This window comes from Gekko japonicus, unplaced genomic scaffold (assembly GCF_001447785.1).
Source record: "Gekko japonicus isolate JY-2015 unplaced genomic scaffold, Gekko_japonicus_V1.1 scaffold1434, whole genome shotgun sequence".
Classification (NCBI taxonomy): domain Eukaryota; kingdom Metazoa; phylum Chordata; class Lepidosauria; order Squamata; family Gekkonidae; genus Gekko; species Gekko japonicus.
In genome coordinates, this window is record NW_015160884.1 from 173237 (window position 1) to 190092 (window position 16856).

Consider the following 16856-nt stretch of genomic DNA (forward strand, 5'->3'; position numbering starts at 1 on the left):
GCCCGCCCATGTCCCGTCGCTAAAAGGTTTTTTTCCCCAAGTCTCCACGGGATGCGCACAAGCACCCAACGGCGCATGCGCACACTTCGTTTAAAAACAAACAACACAGCCCCCTCCTCTTTTCCGTACCCTCCCACACTCCTGGCTCGGCCTGCTCGAGAGGAACTCTCTGCACCGGGTGGCAGAGGGGGAGGTGCAGGAGGGGCGTGGTGGGACGGCGGCCCAGCTGAAGTTCCTCCTGGAGGGAACCGGACGGAGGACACAGTTTGCATTCCTCTGCAGCCCTGGAAGGGGTTAAACCCGCGGAGCCTTTTGCTAGAGAGGCCGCTTCTTTGCCGCGCTGCAGGATTGTCCTGTGATCGGCACCTTCCCCCTAACCACGGGACCTGGATGGGACCTCTACGGGACGTCTGATCGCGCAACCGCGTGTTATTTTGCTCCGGGGCAAACAGCCACGCTTCCCCCCGCATTTTCCTGCCCGTGTGACCGGGGCCGGCCTGCCTGTCTTTCTTTCTTTCTTTCTTTCTTTCTTTCTTTCTTTCTTTCTTTCTTTCTTTCTTTCTTTCTTTCTGAGGTACTGGGTTGAGTATATTTCAGCACAACACAGTTCTTACTGATGTTTCTAGATTTCTTCCTTCAGATATTACAGGTTTTCCTTTAGATAATGCAGCTTTTCATTAACTCCTGAGGGTGTCTAAGCTATTCTCCTTTATCACAGACCAGGGTTCTCTTCCCAACCCCTTTCACCGGCAAGAAGTTATTCACCTTGTCCCTAAGAAGCAATAACTCCTTTTACTATTTGGTTTCTCTGGGAATTCACTCTGACCGGGGCTATTTTTGGGCAGGAACGCACAGGAACGGAGTTCCGGCTGGCTCCCAAGTTGGCCATGCCCAGCAGGAACTCATTAGCATAATAGGCCACACCCAACAGCAGAAACCCATTAGGATTGGCTACGTTAGGGCTGTGTGGCCTAACATGCAAAGGAGTTCCTGCTACAAAAAAAGCCCTGGACAAGGTAAACAGAATAAGAAGCAAAAGGTGGGTGTGGCTGGATGACCACACTTCTGGTAACATGGGGGTGTGTCCCAATGTGCTAATGAGCTGTGCTGTCAGGGGTGTGGCCCAATATGCTAATGAGTTCCTGCTGTTGGGTGTGGCCTATTATGCTAATGTGTACCTGCTGGGCTTTTTCTACAAAAAGAGCCCTGACTGACTACCCAGACTTTCTTCCAATCCTTCTCCAGTATCCTTGTCTGTATAAGGTTGTTCTGTAGCTTTGCTTACTGAGAATCTAAGTTCTCCTTCAGAGCAGTGTTAATATATATTAGTCAGTGGGGTTTTTTTTTTCTTATTTCTGTAGAAATGCTTTTCTGACTATTGCTTGTCAGAAAACACTCGCTCCCCAAATGTCTCTTCCCTCAGAAGCCAAACCCTCTGGCTACTGCTCCAGACGTCAGATTTCGAAACAATCAGCGAAAGACCAATTTGCAAAGACCAAAGATCAAATTGTGAAGGCCAAAGGCGAAAATACCTCTTTTCCCTCTTGATCGGCTGTTTTATTTTCTCTGCCAGCTCGTGCTGGCCAATCAGAGACTGAGCAGAGCAGCCAATCACCTAAGCTGTACTCTCCAAGGAAGATAAACTTCTTGAACTTCTTGACTCTCTGATACAAGCAGCATTTCAGAAAAGACTGCTTTTCTGTGCAATTCTGTCACAGCATCAAATAAACTTCTTATAGTTGCGTGGGGAAAAAATTATTAAAACAGCCAAAAGCCTGCCTGAATTTTTAGTGTATTTTTAGAATGATTCATTAACAAAAATACAACTTAAGCATTAGCCATGAAGCTCAACAGTACATTCAGAATGATGTCACTTCTATAGAAATATTTGCAGCCAATAACGAGGTCTTCTCTTAGGCACCAGGTCCTAATCTAATATACTAATTACAAAAACAACTAAGACAAATAACAGCATTCTAGTAAGCAGGGCTTTTTTTGTAGAAAAAGCCTAGCAGGAACTCATTAGCATAATAGGCCATACCCAACAGCAGGAACTCATTAGCATATTAGGCCACACCCTGACAGCACAGCTCATTCGCATATTAGGCCACACCCCCATGCTACCAGAAGTGTGGTCATCCAGCCACACCCACCTTTTGCTTCTTTTTCTCTTTACCTTTACCAGGGCTTTTTGCATGTTAGGCCACATACCCCTAATTGTAGCCAATCCTAAGGAGTTTATGCTGTTGGGTGTGGCCTATTATGCTAATGAGTTCCTGCTGGGCGTGGCCAACTTGGGAGCCAGACAGAACTCCGTTCCTGTGCGTTCCTGCCCAAAAACAGCCCTGCTAGTAAGCAAGAAGCAAGAAGATCAAATCAGTCAATCCTAAAAGAAATCAACCCTGACTGTTCCCTGGAAGGCCAAATAATGAAACTGAAGTTCAAATACTTTGGCCACCCAATGAGAAGGGAGCCCTCACAGGAGAAGACCCTGATGCTGGGAAAGATTGAAGGTCAAAGAAGACGGGGACGGCAAAGGATGAGATGGTTAGACAGTGTCATCGATGCAACGAACATGAAACTGAGCCAACTTCAGAGGACGGCGGAAGACAGGAGGGCCTGGCGTGATCTGGTCCATGGGGTCGCGGAGAGTCGGACTCGACTGTGCGACTGAACAACAAAAAGTAATCATTTCGTTTGCGTATTCTTCATCAGGTTTGTCTGTTGTTGATTCATCACAATCTTGAGGTCCTGAAGGCAATGTTTCAATGTTTCTTAGTATTAGTTCATACACTATATTGGTGCCACGCTACTGCGTTTAAGTTGTGGTGACTGGGAATCGCCAATTCTAGACTATGATGTGACTAGGTCTACCATACATTTCAAATGGCAAACTTCCCTAAGGGTTTGGGGAGGGAGAGATGGGGTGAGGTGTGACGCCACGGAGTCCACTGTCCAAAGCAGCCCTTTTCTCCAGGGGGACGGATTCTGATCGGCTGGAGATCAATTGTAATAGTGGGAGATCTCTAGGCGCCGCCTGGGAGCCCTGATTATATCCCATTTGAAGTCTCTCCCCCCTCATCAAACCCCACCCTCCGAATCTCCAGCTGTTTCCCAACCCAGAGGTGGCAACCCTAATAAATACCGCAAGAGAGGAGTGGAAGCACGGGAAAGCAGAACTCACCCTGCAGAAGAAGTGAGATACAGCTGTGCGACCCTTAAACTGTTTCCCCAAAGATGTCCTCTTTCTAAAGATCCCCCAAAGAGGAAGCGAGGGATCTGTGACGCAGTCACGCAACCATCCATACACCCCCTGTATTAAAGTCCCCAGGACACTCTGGGGGAAGCCACGAGTGTTAAAAGTGGTATGAAACTGGTGGACACCAATTGTCGAGTAGCACGCTCTCTTTTGTTACAGGTCAGGAGGCTGCCGACAGAGGAAAGCTCCTCCGTGGTCAATCTTCACAAGATTCAAGCGGGAGAGGCAAGGGAGCACCCACCTCCCGTGCACGTGCCAGTCGCAACCAGGGAAGAAGAGCTGAGCAAAAGCGGTAGGTACCTAACCTGGATCTGAATTAACATTAGGGCGGTTCTGCACTGGCTTTCTCCTCCGTTATTTTACCAAACCCACACTGGAACAGAAATTCCCCTCTGCATCACATGCTGCTTTCACTCCCTTTGATCATCGGATTTTACGGTGGCTCAAGTGGTTAAGACGCTGAACTGCAGGCTGTGGAAGGTCAGTAGTTCAGCAGTTCAAGACCCGAGTGTGCCGCATGACGGAGTGAGCTCCCGTCTCTAGTTCCAGCTCCTGCCAACCTAGCAGTTCGAAAGCAAGAAATTGCAAGTAGATAAATAGGAGCAACTTTGGTGGGAAGGGAACAGCGTTCCGTGTGCCTTGGTGTTTAGTCATGCCAGCCACATGACCACGGAAACGTCTTCGGACAGCGCTGGCTCTTCGGCTTGGAAACGGAGATGAGCACCGCAACCTTAGAGTCGGACTCGACTGGCTTTCGAGCAAGGGAACCTTTACCTTTACCTTTTTAGAGCTGCTGTGCTGGACTCTGGGCTTTTTTGTGGTGCCAGTCCTCAAGCAGCCATTCTAGGAAAACTGCTCAGAGAGTGTCTGGGTCCATCCTAAAGGCACCAGTTTGCTTTCCCACCCAACTGCCCCCACTGCTGTTTGCAAGAAGAAGAAGAAAGAAGAAGAAGAAGAGATTGGATTTATACCCCACCCTTCACTACCCAAGGGAGTCTCAGAGCGGATTACAAACTCCTTTCCCTTCCCCTCCCCACAACAGACACCCTGTGAGGTCAGTGGGGCTGAGAGAGCTCTTTCGAGAACTGTCCTTGAGAGGACAGCTCTGATAGAACTACGGCTTGCCCAAGGCCATCCAGCAGGTGCAAGTGAAGGAGTGGGGAATCAAACCTGGTTCTCCCAGATTAGAGTCCGTGCACTTAGCCTCTACACCAAACTACTCAAACCAAGGTTGCTCAAAGCCACCTCCAGACCGAAACAACACTGGCGAACGTGCTCGAGCTGGGTAGCCGTGTTTGTCTGTCTGTAGCAGTAGAAAAGAGCAAGAGTCCATTATCGGAAGAAGTGAGCCATGGCTCACGAAACCTCCTCCCCTGCCACCTTCAGTTAGCCTTTAAGGTGCTCCTGGACTCTTGCTCTTTTCTGCTGCTGCAGACAGGCTAGCAGGGCCACCCATCTTGAGCAAGTTCGCCAGTGTTGTTTCTTTAAGGTGCTCCTGGACTCTTGCTCTTTTCGACTGGCTCTAATGTCTCTGCCTGAGGCAGGCTGCAGGGTCTTCAAGTTCACCTTGGGGCTGAGCTGGCATTGCAGGGCACCCTGTGTCTGAGAAGGCACAGGGAGAATGCCCGCGAATCCTCTCTCTGCCTCCCCACCCCGCACACAGGAACGCCCTGTTAGGTTGGGATCCTCTTCTCGTCCGTTTGGAACTTCCTGGCCTTGAGAGAGGTTAATTAATAACTGACCTGGTGAAGCTGACGCTGCCAGCTTCCGGCCGTTCCTCTCCCCTCCCGTCCGTCTGTCTCCCGGTCTCTCGGCCGCTTCCCTCCTCCCCCCCGTACTTTCTTGTTTAAGTTGGCATAATGCTTCTGCCTGGGCAGCGGCCGCCTCTGAGCACCGCTTCCAGACACATACAAGCAGAAAGGTAAAGGTTCCCTTGCTTGAAAGCCAGTCAAATCCAACTCTAGGGATGCGGTGCTCATCTCCGTTTCAAAGCCGAAGAGCCAGCGCTGTCCGAAGACGTTTCCGTGGTCATGTGGCCGGCATGACTAGACACCAAGGCGCACGGAACGCTGTGACCTTCCCACCGAAGTGTACCTGAATAAACCTTGGCCTTAAAGGTGCCACTGGACTGTTTTGGATTGCTAGCTATTGGGGGGGGAACGTGCAGATCTGTCCTCGCAGAGGAGGGAGAGCTTGTACCTGAATAAAACTTGGTCTTAAAGGTACCACTGGACTGTTTTGGACCGGGGGTGCTCGCAACTTACCTGGCTGCTTCTTGCTCTGACTGAGGGCTGCTGGGAGCAGGGGGCGGTGCTTGTTGCATGTACCCGCCCCCTGGCCTCTTTAGTGCCGGAGCTCCGCTCCTGTGCGCTCCTGCAGGAAATGACCCCGGGTTATGACAGTGAGCCTCGGGCAGAGATCTGTGTTGTGATGGCTGGGATTGACATGCAGGCCTTCTGGGTGCAAACAGCACCATCGTTAGGGGTGTATGGCCGGAGACGTAAATCCCAGAGGCAAGCCTAAACCGCAGCCCCTCTCCTGCTAGAAATCAGGACCTTATTTCTGATGCATTGGGACCCTCGCAGCGCCCTTGGTGGCAAAGGGGTGAGGGTCAGGTCAGAGAAAAGCCTAGCGAGGGACCCAGTGTCTATCCCCTCCTCAATGTGGATCCATGTGGAATGTTCGTTTATTGCTTTATTTATTTATAGCCAGCTTTTCTCACTGAGACGCAAGGCGGGTGAAGGGGGGGGGTCCCCAGCGTGGGGCCTTTCTTGGTGCCCCACCAAGTGTTTCTAGACAGTGGTTGGGGCTGCCCCACATCAGAGCTTCTGATTGGCTATGCAGATTAAAACAATATTATTTTTTTCAGTGGCAGCTGCTATAACAGTGGTCGTTTTATTCTTTCTCGCCCCTCTTTCCCAGTGTGGTTTTCCCCCCCAAAAAAACCCAATTTATTAGGATATAATAACAAAGAAATGTTCAAACATATATCAAAACTTATACAATTATATATCCTTCCCTCCTCCCTCCCCCCCCTTCTCGGCTTCCCACAGTGCTCCAACCCTGCCCAATTCTTAAATTTTCTTCCTACCTCCTTATCTCCTTATTCACATCCACAGGTAACTTAATCTTCAACTGTTAGTCTTATATATTTATCCATTTTCTACTATTCTGATTTTCAACAATTCTCAAAGCAAAGTAAATTGTCCTTTACATCCCAGTATTTCTCCAAATAGTCTTTAAAATCTATCCAGTCTGCAAAAAATTCTTCCGCTTCCAAATTATTAAGTTTCCTTGTCATTTTGTCCATTTCAGCCATAAAAAGTAAATTTTTAATCCATTCCCCTATTTCAGGGACCTTATCTTGTTTCCAACATTGAGCATACGTCATTCTGGCAGTCGTGATCATGTACCACATCAATGTCCTTTTTGCCATGTTGACTTCTTCCATTTTCAGTCCCAAAAGTAGTATTTCCGGTTCTTTCTTGAACTTACATTTCACATTTTTTTCCATTTCTGCATGTATCTCAGCCCAAAACATTTTTGCCTTTTCACATGTCCACCACATATGATAACCAGTGTGGGTTTTTTTAATTGTTCCTCTTCTCCCCTGCTCTTGGGCTTCTTCTGTGTGTGTGTGTGTGTGTGTGTGTGGCTCCACCTCCTGCACCAGCCCTTTTGTGTTTGCGCCCCCCACCACCCTGGGTCAGAATTCCAGAGGTGTGCACAGGCTCAAAAAGGCTGGGGACACCCTCCCCCCTTGGTATAAGACAATGCAGTCGAATAGCACGAGACAGCTGTCAAACAATGAGAAGTGATAAGATAATAAAAATTAGAATACGTGCACCAAAAAAAAGGTATTAGACGTGATATTTCAGAAGAGGGTGAGTTTTCCATGCTTGCGGACAAAACGTCCTGGGAGAGAGAGCTCAGTCCTGGCGTCTCTCATTAGCAGGGCTTTTTTGGGTAGAAAAAGCGCAGCAGGAACTCATTAGCATAACAGGCCACACCCAACAGCAGAAACTCATTCGCCTATTAGGCCACACCCCTGATTCTTCTACCTGCTTCGGACACTGAAGGTAAAGGTAAAGGTTCCCTTGCTCAAAAGCCAGTCGAATCCGACTCTAGGGTTGCGGTGCTCATCTCCGTTTCAAAGCCGAAGAGCCAGCGCTGTCCAAAGACATTTCCGTGGTCATGTGGCCGGCATGACTAAACACCATGGCGCACGGAATGCTGTTACCTTCCCACCGAAGTGGTACCTATTTATCTACTTGCAATGTCTTGCTTTCGAACTGCTAGGTTGGCAGGAGCTGGAACTAGAGACGGGAGCTCACTCCGTCATGCGGCACACTCGGGTCTCGACCTGATGAACTACACAGATCTATGATACACAGCCTGCAGTTCAGCGTCTTAACCACTTGAGCCACCGCAGCTCCTCGGACACTGAAACCAAGCCTCAAAATGAGGAAAAAGGACTGTATGTGGCAAACGTCCCACAGCTAAGTGGGACCCCAAGCTCAGTCTTTTCTCAAATCAGTGGTCTGTCAGTGAGCGTTGAGAAGTAAGGCACTGCAGTGACCAGTTAGTGGGGAAGCACAGCAGAGGCATCTAGTGGTGAAATTCGGAATTGCAAAAGAAGCAATTTTTGACACGAAGGGCGATTTCGCACTAGAGCTGCCTCGCGGCGCAGCCGCCGTTTGCCCTGACACTATTTGTCAATTTCACACCCTAGGCCGCGGGGCTGCATTTGACCCGTGGCTTCGCCCGATTTCCTCCGCAGTTTCGTGATCCTCAAAAACCAGGATCACGAAACTGCGGAGGAAATCGGGCGAAGCCGCGAGTCAAAATGCAGCCCCGCAACTTCGGGTCTGAAATTGACATATTTGTGTTGGGGCAAACGGCAGCTGCGCCGCGAGGCAGCTCTAGTGCAAAATCGCTCAAAATCTATGTGCTCAAATACCGCAACAGCAGGGCTTTTGGCGAGGGAGGGGAGGGGAGGGGTGGGCTCGGAAGCCAGCCAGAACTCCGTTCCTGTGCGTTCCTGCCCCAAAATAGCCCTACTCATTAGACAGATGAACCCTGGTCTCCAGAATCACATGTGAATGCCGCTCCCTTTGAACATCTTGGGTGTGGAATTTTTCCTTTTGCAGATTTCTCTTGTCCCCGCAGTGTTCTTTTAGAATTGATATACTTTATTTATATCCTGCCTTTCACCCGAATGGGGACCGAAAGCAGCTTACATCATTCCCCTCTCCTCCATTTTATCCTCACTACGACCCCGTGAGGTAGGCCAGGCTGAGAGAGTGTGACTGGCCCAGGGTCACCCAGCCAGCTTCCACGGCACCAGTGAGGATTCGAACCGGGGGCTCCCGGCGTCTAGTCCCGCACTCTTAACCACTACACTGTGCTGGCTCTGTGTTTTATCATAGATCTGCAATCCGCCCCTGCGGAGAAGGACTTGGGCAGCAGCCCCCCAGTCACTGAAGAGACCAGGGCAAGGGCCCCAGTCCAGCAGGAAGTGGATCTACACATGAGGAGCACCATCCAAGCCTTGCAGGAGGACATCAAGGAAGTGATGCAGAGACTCAGCTGCCTGGAATCCTTGGTCACTTTGCAGGTATGTCGTTCATGGTTGAACGGGGGGGGGGATTTATTTGCTTTACACAGGGCTTTTTTTGCAGAAAAAGCCCAGCAGGGATGCATTAGCATATTAGGCCACACCCACGGCAGTGCAGCTCATTAGCATATTAGGCCACATTTCCCGTGTTAGCAGAAGTGTGCTCATCCAGCCACACCCACCTTTTGCTTCTTATTCTGTTTACCTTGCTTGTTGTCAAAACCCAGGGCCTTTTTTTGTAGCAGGAACTCCTTTGCATGTTAGGCCACACACCCCGAATGTAGCCAATCCTAATGAGTTTCTGCTGTTGGGAGTGGCCTATTATGCTAATGAGTTCCTGCTGGGTGTGGCCAACTTGGGAGCCAGCCGGAACTCTGTTCCTGTGCGTTCCTGCCCAAAAATAGACCTGGTTTTACACATTTATTTATAAGAGCTCCAAGTGACTGATGAAAAAGGGAAATGCCAGAAAGTGGCGATGCTGCCCCTACAGGGATTGTCGAAGGTGAATGATAAAAGATAGCTGATCAATAAAATCCACAGTCCTTTGTTCTCTTCAATGCGTGCTCCTTCATGCAGCCTCAGAACATAAATCTCTTAAGATTCTCTGGCAATGGATTGTCAGATTTGGGAAAACAAAAAATATCCCTGTAGTGGAAAGAACTGGCTCCCTAAATATAGGAATCTTTTAACTGGTGAAAACATTTCGGCATTATCAAAAGTTGCAAGAGGTCTGGGTGAACCGGACAACATTCTGACTGTAGGGCTCAAACCATCGAGATGCTTCAGGTTCCATTCACACTACCACCTGTGTCTCCCTTGTTTTGACCTCAAGTTTCCCTCTTGAGAGCCAGTTTGGTGTAGTGGTTAAGTGCGCGGACTCTAATCTGGGAGAACCGGGTTTGATTCCCCACTCCTCCACTTGCAGCTGCTGGATGACCTTCGGCAAGCCATAGTTCTGATAAGAGCCGTCCTTGAAAAAGAGCAGTTTCTGTCAGAGCTCTCTCAGCCCCACCTACCTCACGGTCAGACGGCGTGTGCTGGGAGCGGTTTAAATTGCTCCGACCCCGATGCGGTCTTCTTTAACCTGGAGTATCGCGATCACACTCACCTCCTTGCTCCGGATCGCTGCGCAGCTACATCGCTCCCCGCCATCTTCGCTGTTGTTTTTCTCTCTCTCTGTTTGGACATGTGCACAGGCAAGCCATCTGTAGAACTAAACTTTTCACGCCTGCGCAGAACAGCAATTTCCACTTCAGCCCGACTGCTGTAACACTTCCCTTTAAACTTTAAAGGCAGATGTTGACTATGTAATCGTGCAGATAAAATCTGTTTATGAGGCTAGCCGAAAGTGGACTAAACGGCCCGTCTGACCGCACCCAGTGTCTGCCAAGATGGTCTGGTGTGGAATGGAAGGGCGTCCCTCATTCTAATGAAGAAGAAGAAGAAGAAGAGACTGGATTCATACCCTGCCCTTCACTACTCAAAGGTGTCTCAGAGCGGCTCACAAACTCCTTTCCCTTCCCCTCCCCACCACAGACACCCTGTGAGGTAGAAGAAGAAGAAGAAGAAGAGGAGATTGGATTGATACCCCGCCCTTCACTACTCAAAGGTGTCTCAGAGCGGCTTACAAACACCTATTCCTTCCCCTCCCCACAACAGACACCCTGTGAGGTGGGTGGGGCTGAGAGAGCTCTTGAGAGAACAGCTCTGAGAGAACTTGTGACTGACCCAAGGTCACACCAGCAGCTGCATGTGGAGGAGTGGGGGAATCAAACCTGGTTCTCCCAGATTATAGAGTCCGCGCACTTAACCACTACACCAGACTGGCTCTCTTGGAATCTCAAGGGGTCCGAGATCCCAGATGCTGTCGGTGGCACTTTTGAGCCTTACCAAGCTCTAGGATTTCTGTTGCCTCTCTGTACATGTTCACGAAGAGGCAGGGTGACACTGGCTTAGCTTTAGCAATAGAGCTGGGTCAGCTGTCAGCTGGCCATCCTCTGGGATGCGGTTGCCTCTGCCTGCCTCCGCGGGACTTTTCTTGTGTGTGCCCACGCTGCCTGCTCTCTGAGCTTGCCCACCACAGCCAGGTTCCAGGACAGGCTACATTTTCATCCTGTGAGCAGGCTGAATATGCGTGTTTTTTAAATCGTTAAAATAGTACCAGTCTTAACAAACTCGTGCACAGCCAGACGTGTACCCATTTAGCACTGCTGAACTGGGGCAGGGCAGAATTTGGCAAAAGAGGAGAAAAGATGGAAAGATAATGTCTCTGCAAAGGAGGAGGAGGAGGAGGCTGGATTTATACCTTTGCCCTTCACTCGGAGTCTCAGAGCGGCTTCCAAACTCCTTCCCCTTCCCCTCCCCACAACAGACACCCTGTGAGCAGTGTTCCCTCTAAGCTGAGTTGGTGTGAGCTAGCTCACAGGTTTTTAGCCTCTGGCTCACACATTTTTGTCTTAGCTCAGGAAGGATGGCTCCAAAGCAAACTAATTTATGCAGCAGCCAAATCTCCTGCTCACTACGTTAATGCCAGTAGCTCATAGAGTAGAATTTTTGCTCACAGAGCTCCATAGCTTACAGGGAACATTGCCTGTGAGGTAGGTGGGGCTGAGAGAGCTCACTCGAGAACTGCTCCTGAGAGAACAGCTCTGACAGAACTATGGCTTGCCCAAGGTCATCCAGCAGCTGCAAGTGGAGGAGTGGGGAATCAAACCTGGTTCTCCCAGATTAGAGTCCGCGCACTTAACTATGACACCAAACTTCAAAATAGGCAGGCCTATGCAAAAGAACAGAAATACCTTTTTGCATGTAAGTTCATCTCTCCATCAATCAGACGTGTTTTTTTAAGGTGAGGGTCCCCATCGTGGTGGCCACGGGTGTCATGGTAGCCCGCCAACACCTTTCCGAATGCTCACCCAGAAAGTGGACATGGCCTGGTGGGGCTTTTGCCCAGCGATGGTTTGATTGGCTCTAAGACATTGCCTGGGCAGCAGCCGCTACCACACACCACAATGATCTTCACTGCAGCGGCTCTCTTGTGTCAGAATTCCAGAGGTGCCCAAAGCCTCTGAAAGACGCCTGCTCCTTGGGAGGAAAGCGATGGCGAACCTCAACAGCATGATAAAAAGTAGAGACATCACCCTGCCAACAAAAGTCCACATGGTCAAAGCAATGGTATTCCCAGTAGTCACGTATGGCGGCGAGAGTTGGACTATAAGGAAGGCCGAGCGCCGAAGAATAGATCCTTTTGAACTATGGTGCTGGAGAAGACTCTCGAGAGTCCCTTGGACTGCAAGGAGATCAAATCAGTCAATCCTAAAAGAAATCAACCCTGACTGTTCCCTGGAAGGCCAGACACTGAAGCTGAAGCTCAGATACTTTGGCCACCCAATGAGAAGGGAGCACTCCCTGGAGAAGACCCTGATGCTGGGAAAGACTGAAGGTCAAAGAAGACGGGGACAGCAAAGGATGAGATGGTTAGACAGTGTCATCGATGCAACGAACATGAAATTGAGCCAACTTCAGAGGATGGTAGAAGACAGGAAGGCCTGGCGTGATCTGGTCCATGGGGTCGCAAAGAGTCGGACTCGACTGTGCGACTGAACAACAACAACAAACCCCTGAGAGGGAAATGCAAAGCGGAGTGGATTTGGCCCTTTGAAACATCCCAGGGGAGGGTCCTGGCGGGCTGCCAGCCCCCTGCAACGCGGGCAAATTGTTGCCACTGCAGGTGGGACCCAAACTGAACCTCCCCCGGGTTGTCCGCAGCACCGCTCTGCAGGGGTCCCTCTGTTTGACTTGCTCCCAGTCCACTGCTGGGCACAAGACTAATGCCAAAGGCAAGGTGTTGTGCAATTCGGTACAGAAGGGCCCTGGGATCCAGTTTTCACATCCCTTTCTAAATGTTTACTTCCTGTTGTGGCCCCAAAAACACGGACGGGGACAGCGCACCCTTGATTTGGGATAGCGTACATTCGATCTGTATGAAAATCAGCTGAAGACGGAGTTGCTGAGAGTCAACATACTGCCCCCCCCCCCAAAAAAAAAGTCTCTTTGGGATCCTGTTATATCATGGAGACCCAACCCAAATATCGCACAGATCCAATTGCCTGACATGCCCAGCTCCACGCTTGCTTGTACTGTGTACAGTTCTGGTCACCACACCTCAGAAAGGATATTATAGCATTGGAAAAAGTGCAGAAAAGGGCAATTAGAACGATAAAAGGGTTGGAACACTTTCCCTATGAAGAAAGGTTAAAGCGCTTGGGGCTCTTTTGCTTGGAGAAACGACGGCTGAGGGGTGACATGATCGAGGTTTATTAGATTATGCATGGGATAGAGGAGGTAGAGAAAGAGGTACTTTTCTCCCTTTCTCACAATACAAGAACTTGTGGGCACTCCATGAAATTGCTGAGCAGTCGGGTTAGAACAGATAAAAGGAAGTACTTCTTCACCCAAAGAGTGATTATCACATGGAATTCACTGCCACAGGAGGAGGTGGCGGCTACAAGCTTGGACGGCTTCAAGAGGGAATTAGATAAGCATATGGAGCAGAGGTCCATCAGTGGCTATTAGCCACAAGGTGTAGATAGGAACTCTCAGTCTGGGGCAAGTGATGTGCTGTATTCTTGGTGCTTGGGGTGGGGGCGGGGGCAACAGTGGGAGGGCTTCTAGTGTCCTGGCCCCACTGGTGGACCTCCTGATGGCACCTGGTATTTTTGGCCACTGTGTGACACAGAGTGTTGGACTGGATGGGCCATTGGCCTGATCCAACATTGGCTTCTCTTATGTTCTTATGGGGCCCCTGGGAAACCAGGACCCCAGTGGGAAGTTGTCCCCCTTCCCTGCCCCCCCCCCATCTTGGCAGTCCTCCCTGACAGTAAATAGCAGTGAAATAGCGATAGAAGACACGATGCTCTCTGAGTGCTTTCTTGCTTGCTTCCAGGGCCAGGCATCCAAGGCAAACTGCCAGAACGGCGAACTGCATGTGGCAAAGGTAGGGTGACGCCTTTGGGAGGGGATGTGGCTCAGTGGAAGAACCTCTGCCTGGCATGGAGAAGGTCCCAAGTTCGATCCCTGGCATCTCTAGTTAAAAGGACCAGGCAGGAGGTGATGGGAAAGACCTCTGCCCTGAGACCCTGGAGAGCTGTAAAGAGGGGCCGTGGCTCAGTGGTAAAGCATCTGCTTGGTGTGCAGAAGGTCCCTGGTTCAATCCCTGGCACCTCTAGTTACAGGGATCAGGTACTAGGTGATCGGAAAGACCTCTGCCTGAGACTGTGGAGAGCCAAGGAGAGGGGCCATGGCTCAGTGGTAGAGCCTCTGCTTGGCCTGCAGAAGGTCCCAGGTTCAATCCCTGGCATCTCCAGTTAAAAGGACCTGGCAGGAGGTGATGGGAAAGACCTCTGCCTGAGCCCCTGGAGAGCCCCTGCCAGTCTGAGTAGACGAGACGGACTTTGACGGACCCAGGGTGTGTGTGTGTGTGATTCAGTACAAAGCAGCTTCATGTGTTCACGTGACATGCTGTGGGTGGTACTCCAAGTGCAGCCCCCACATTGGTACAACCTGACATCTGAACAGGTGAGAGGGGATGGCTGCAGGTGCTGGAGTCGTAATTGAAGCCAGAGCTTGGCTTCGGGACCTATTTTGAACACTAGACTTCAGCCCCCAAAAGAGAGGAAGTAATAACAAAAAGGAGCTGCGGTGGCTCAAGTGGTTAAGACGCTGAACTGCAGGCTGTGGAAGGTCGGTAGTTCAGCAGTTCGAGACCCGGGTGTCGCATGACGGAGTGAGCTCCCGTCTCTAGCTCCAGCTCCTGCCAACCTAGCAGTTCGAAAGCAAGAAATTGCAAGTAGATAAATAGGGACCACTTCGGTGGGAAGGGAACAGCGTTCCGTGCGCCTTGGTGTTTAGTCATGCCGGCCACATGACCACGGAAACGTCTTTGGACAGCGCTGGCTCTTCGGCTTGGAAACGGAGATGAGCACCGCAACCCTAGAGTCGGATTCGACTGGCTTTCGAGCAAGGGAGACCTTTACCTTTAATAACAAAAAGCAAACCAACAAGGATGCCTCTGAGCCTTTGTAAAGGGCCCTCCTGCCTCCACGGCTACCAGTTCTTGGTCGCTACCGACATGCCCTTTCCCCTGTTTTATTGGCAGGGGAGCTTGAAGGGAAAAGGACTGGCAGGGAAATTCCGATCATCGATGAAGCGATATAGTGTGTGCCAGTTGCAGAAACTTGACTGTCCCAAGCGCTGGGCTTGGCAGGAGTCAGCAGGGGGAGCCAGTCTGCTTCTTCCAATGCCTCGTCCTTCTGGGCCTGTTTTTTTTTAACCCCCATTTGTGTCTCTTGCTCTCACAGGAACCGCCCCACCAGCCTTTGCACCTGACTCCTCCTACCTTGTTTTTCCTGCTGGCCTGGCCTTTCTTCGCCCAGTGGCTCATTTGGCGTTTCCAGAACTGGAAGAGGTGAATCGCTGCCTGTTCTTGGCATTCTGTTTTCTTAAGATCTGTATTTGAAAACCCGCAGCGTTGGCAGCAACGGCCCAGAGGGCTTGGAAGTGTAAACACCTCGGCTCCCCCACCAGCGCCTCTACCTGCCAAGGACAATGAAGCAGGGAACATCCTCCATCAGTATTAAAGGGGGGGGTTGCAATGAGGGTTGGGGGGGTGACAATCCCGGGACAGGGGTGCATTGCAAAGGGTAGCCCTTATCTTCACAAGACTGCAGGCAGGGCAGGCATTGGCAAGCCTCTCCCGGGCTTTTTCCACATGCTCGACTTGCTCCTTGTTTTCTTGGCAGTCGATCCACAAACGGCTCCTCATTCCCCACCAGTGACTGGGGGGGGGGGGGGATCTGGCAACCAGGGTTCCCTCTTAAGCTGGGTTAGTGGGAGCTAGCTCCCAGTTTTCTACCTCCAGCTCACGCATTTTTGTCTTAGCTCAGGAAGAACAGCTCCAGAGCAAACTAATTTATACGGTTGCCGAATCGCTCGCTCACAGTTTTAATGCCAGCAGCTCACAAAGTAGAATTTTTGCTCACAAGACTCCACAGCTTAGAGGGAGCATTACCCGAACTGGAAATGGTTTGGGCAAAGTTGTCCCATATGTCTGTCCTCCTTGTGGATTCTTACAGTTGTGGAGTCAGTTTATTTTCTAACTGGAATTGGTTTGGGCAAAGTTGTTCCATATGTCTGTCCTCCTTGTGGACTCTTACAGTTGTGGAGTCAGTTTATTTTCTTCCAGGTGTGCCTTCAATAATGGATTTTCAAGGAAGGGTGTTGCCGTGATTGGGGGTGTCACAGTACACACACACACCCTTTTTTAAAAATCCTAAAATATTGATATATCGATACAGTGTTGTGATAGTTTAAGCAGGTTCCCTGTATTTCCAGCTTTCATTTTAAAAGAGAAGTAAGTCTCTAGCTCCCTCCCTTGAGCTATAAGGGAAGAGACATCTCTCTGTGAGGGAAGAGGCTAGATACTTGTTTTAAAGAATGACTCCTGGGAATTCAGAGAACCTCCTTCAACTGTCATTATGACACTGTATCAATGTATCGATATTTTAGGGCCATCTTTAAAAAAAAGATAAAAACTGGAACCACTCTTCTTCAGAGCAGGGTGGGGAGAGGGAGTGGTTTGACAAAGACGACAGTCCAAGCATTGAAAAGTGAGCTGGTGGTCAGTAGGAATGGGTAGGAAAAAGAAACCCAGCAGAAACATTACACGGGAGGAAAAAGGTGACTCAAAATCAGCTTCCAGAAAAAGTGGTTTCAAAAGAACCAGAAAATGAAAGGCACAAAAAAAATGCGTGGAGGAATCAGAGGAAAAACGGAATCAGTCTGGCCTTTGTCTGATCCAGGAGGGGTTGGATCTTGGGGCTGCAAATTGGCTCCGTTGGTGAATCTTTGCCCGTCTGCCCAGGGGAAAGGGCATAATGCTTATAAAGACAACAGCAGCCTCTCTTCCTTCTCCTGATCTCG

The 16856-nt window shown here is 50.1% G+C and overlaps 1 protein-coding gene across 1 annotated transcript in view; it reads left to right on the forward strand.

Annotated features, from left to right (window-relative positions):
- ACBD4 (acyl-CoA binding domain containing 4) overlaps nt 1-15497 on the forward strand; it is a 43947-nt gene extending 28450 nt beyond the window's left edge. The window contains exons 7-10 of the mRNA XM_015423392.1: nt 3419-3551; nt 8689-8876; nt 13822-13872; nt 15236-15497. Of these exons, the coding sequence (XP_015278878.1) occupies nt 3419-3551; nt 8689-8876; nt 13822-13872; nt 15236-15346 (483 nt within the window). The 3' untranslated portion in view covers nt 15347-15497. The remainder of the gene's footprint in view (nt 1-3418; nt 3552-8688; nt 8877-13821; nt 13873-15235) is intronic.
- The last annotated feature ends 1359 nt before the right edge of the window (nt 15498-16856 follow it).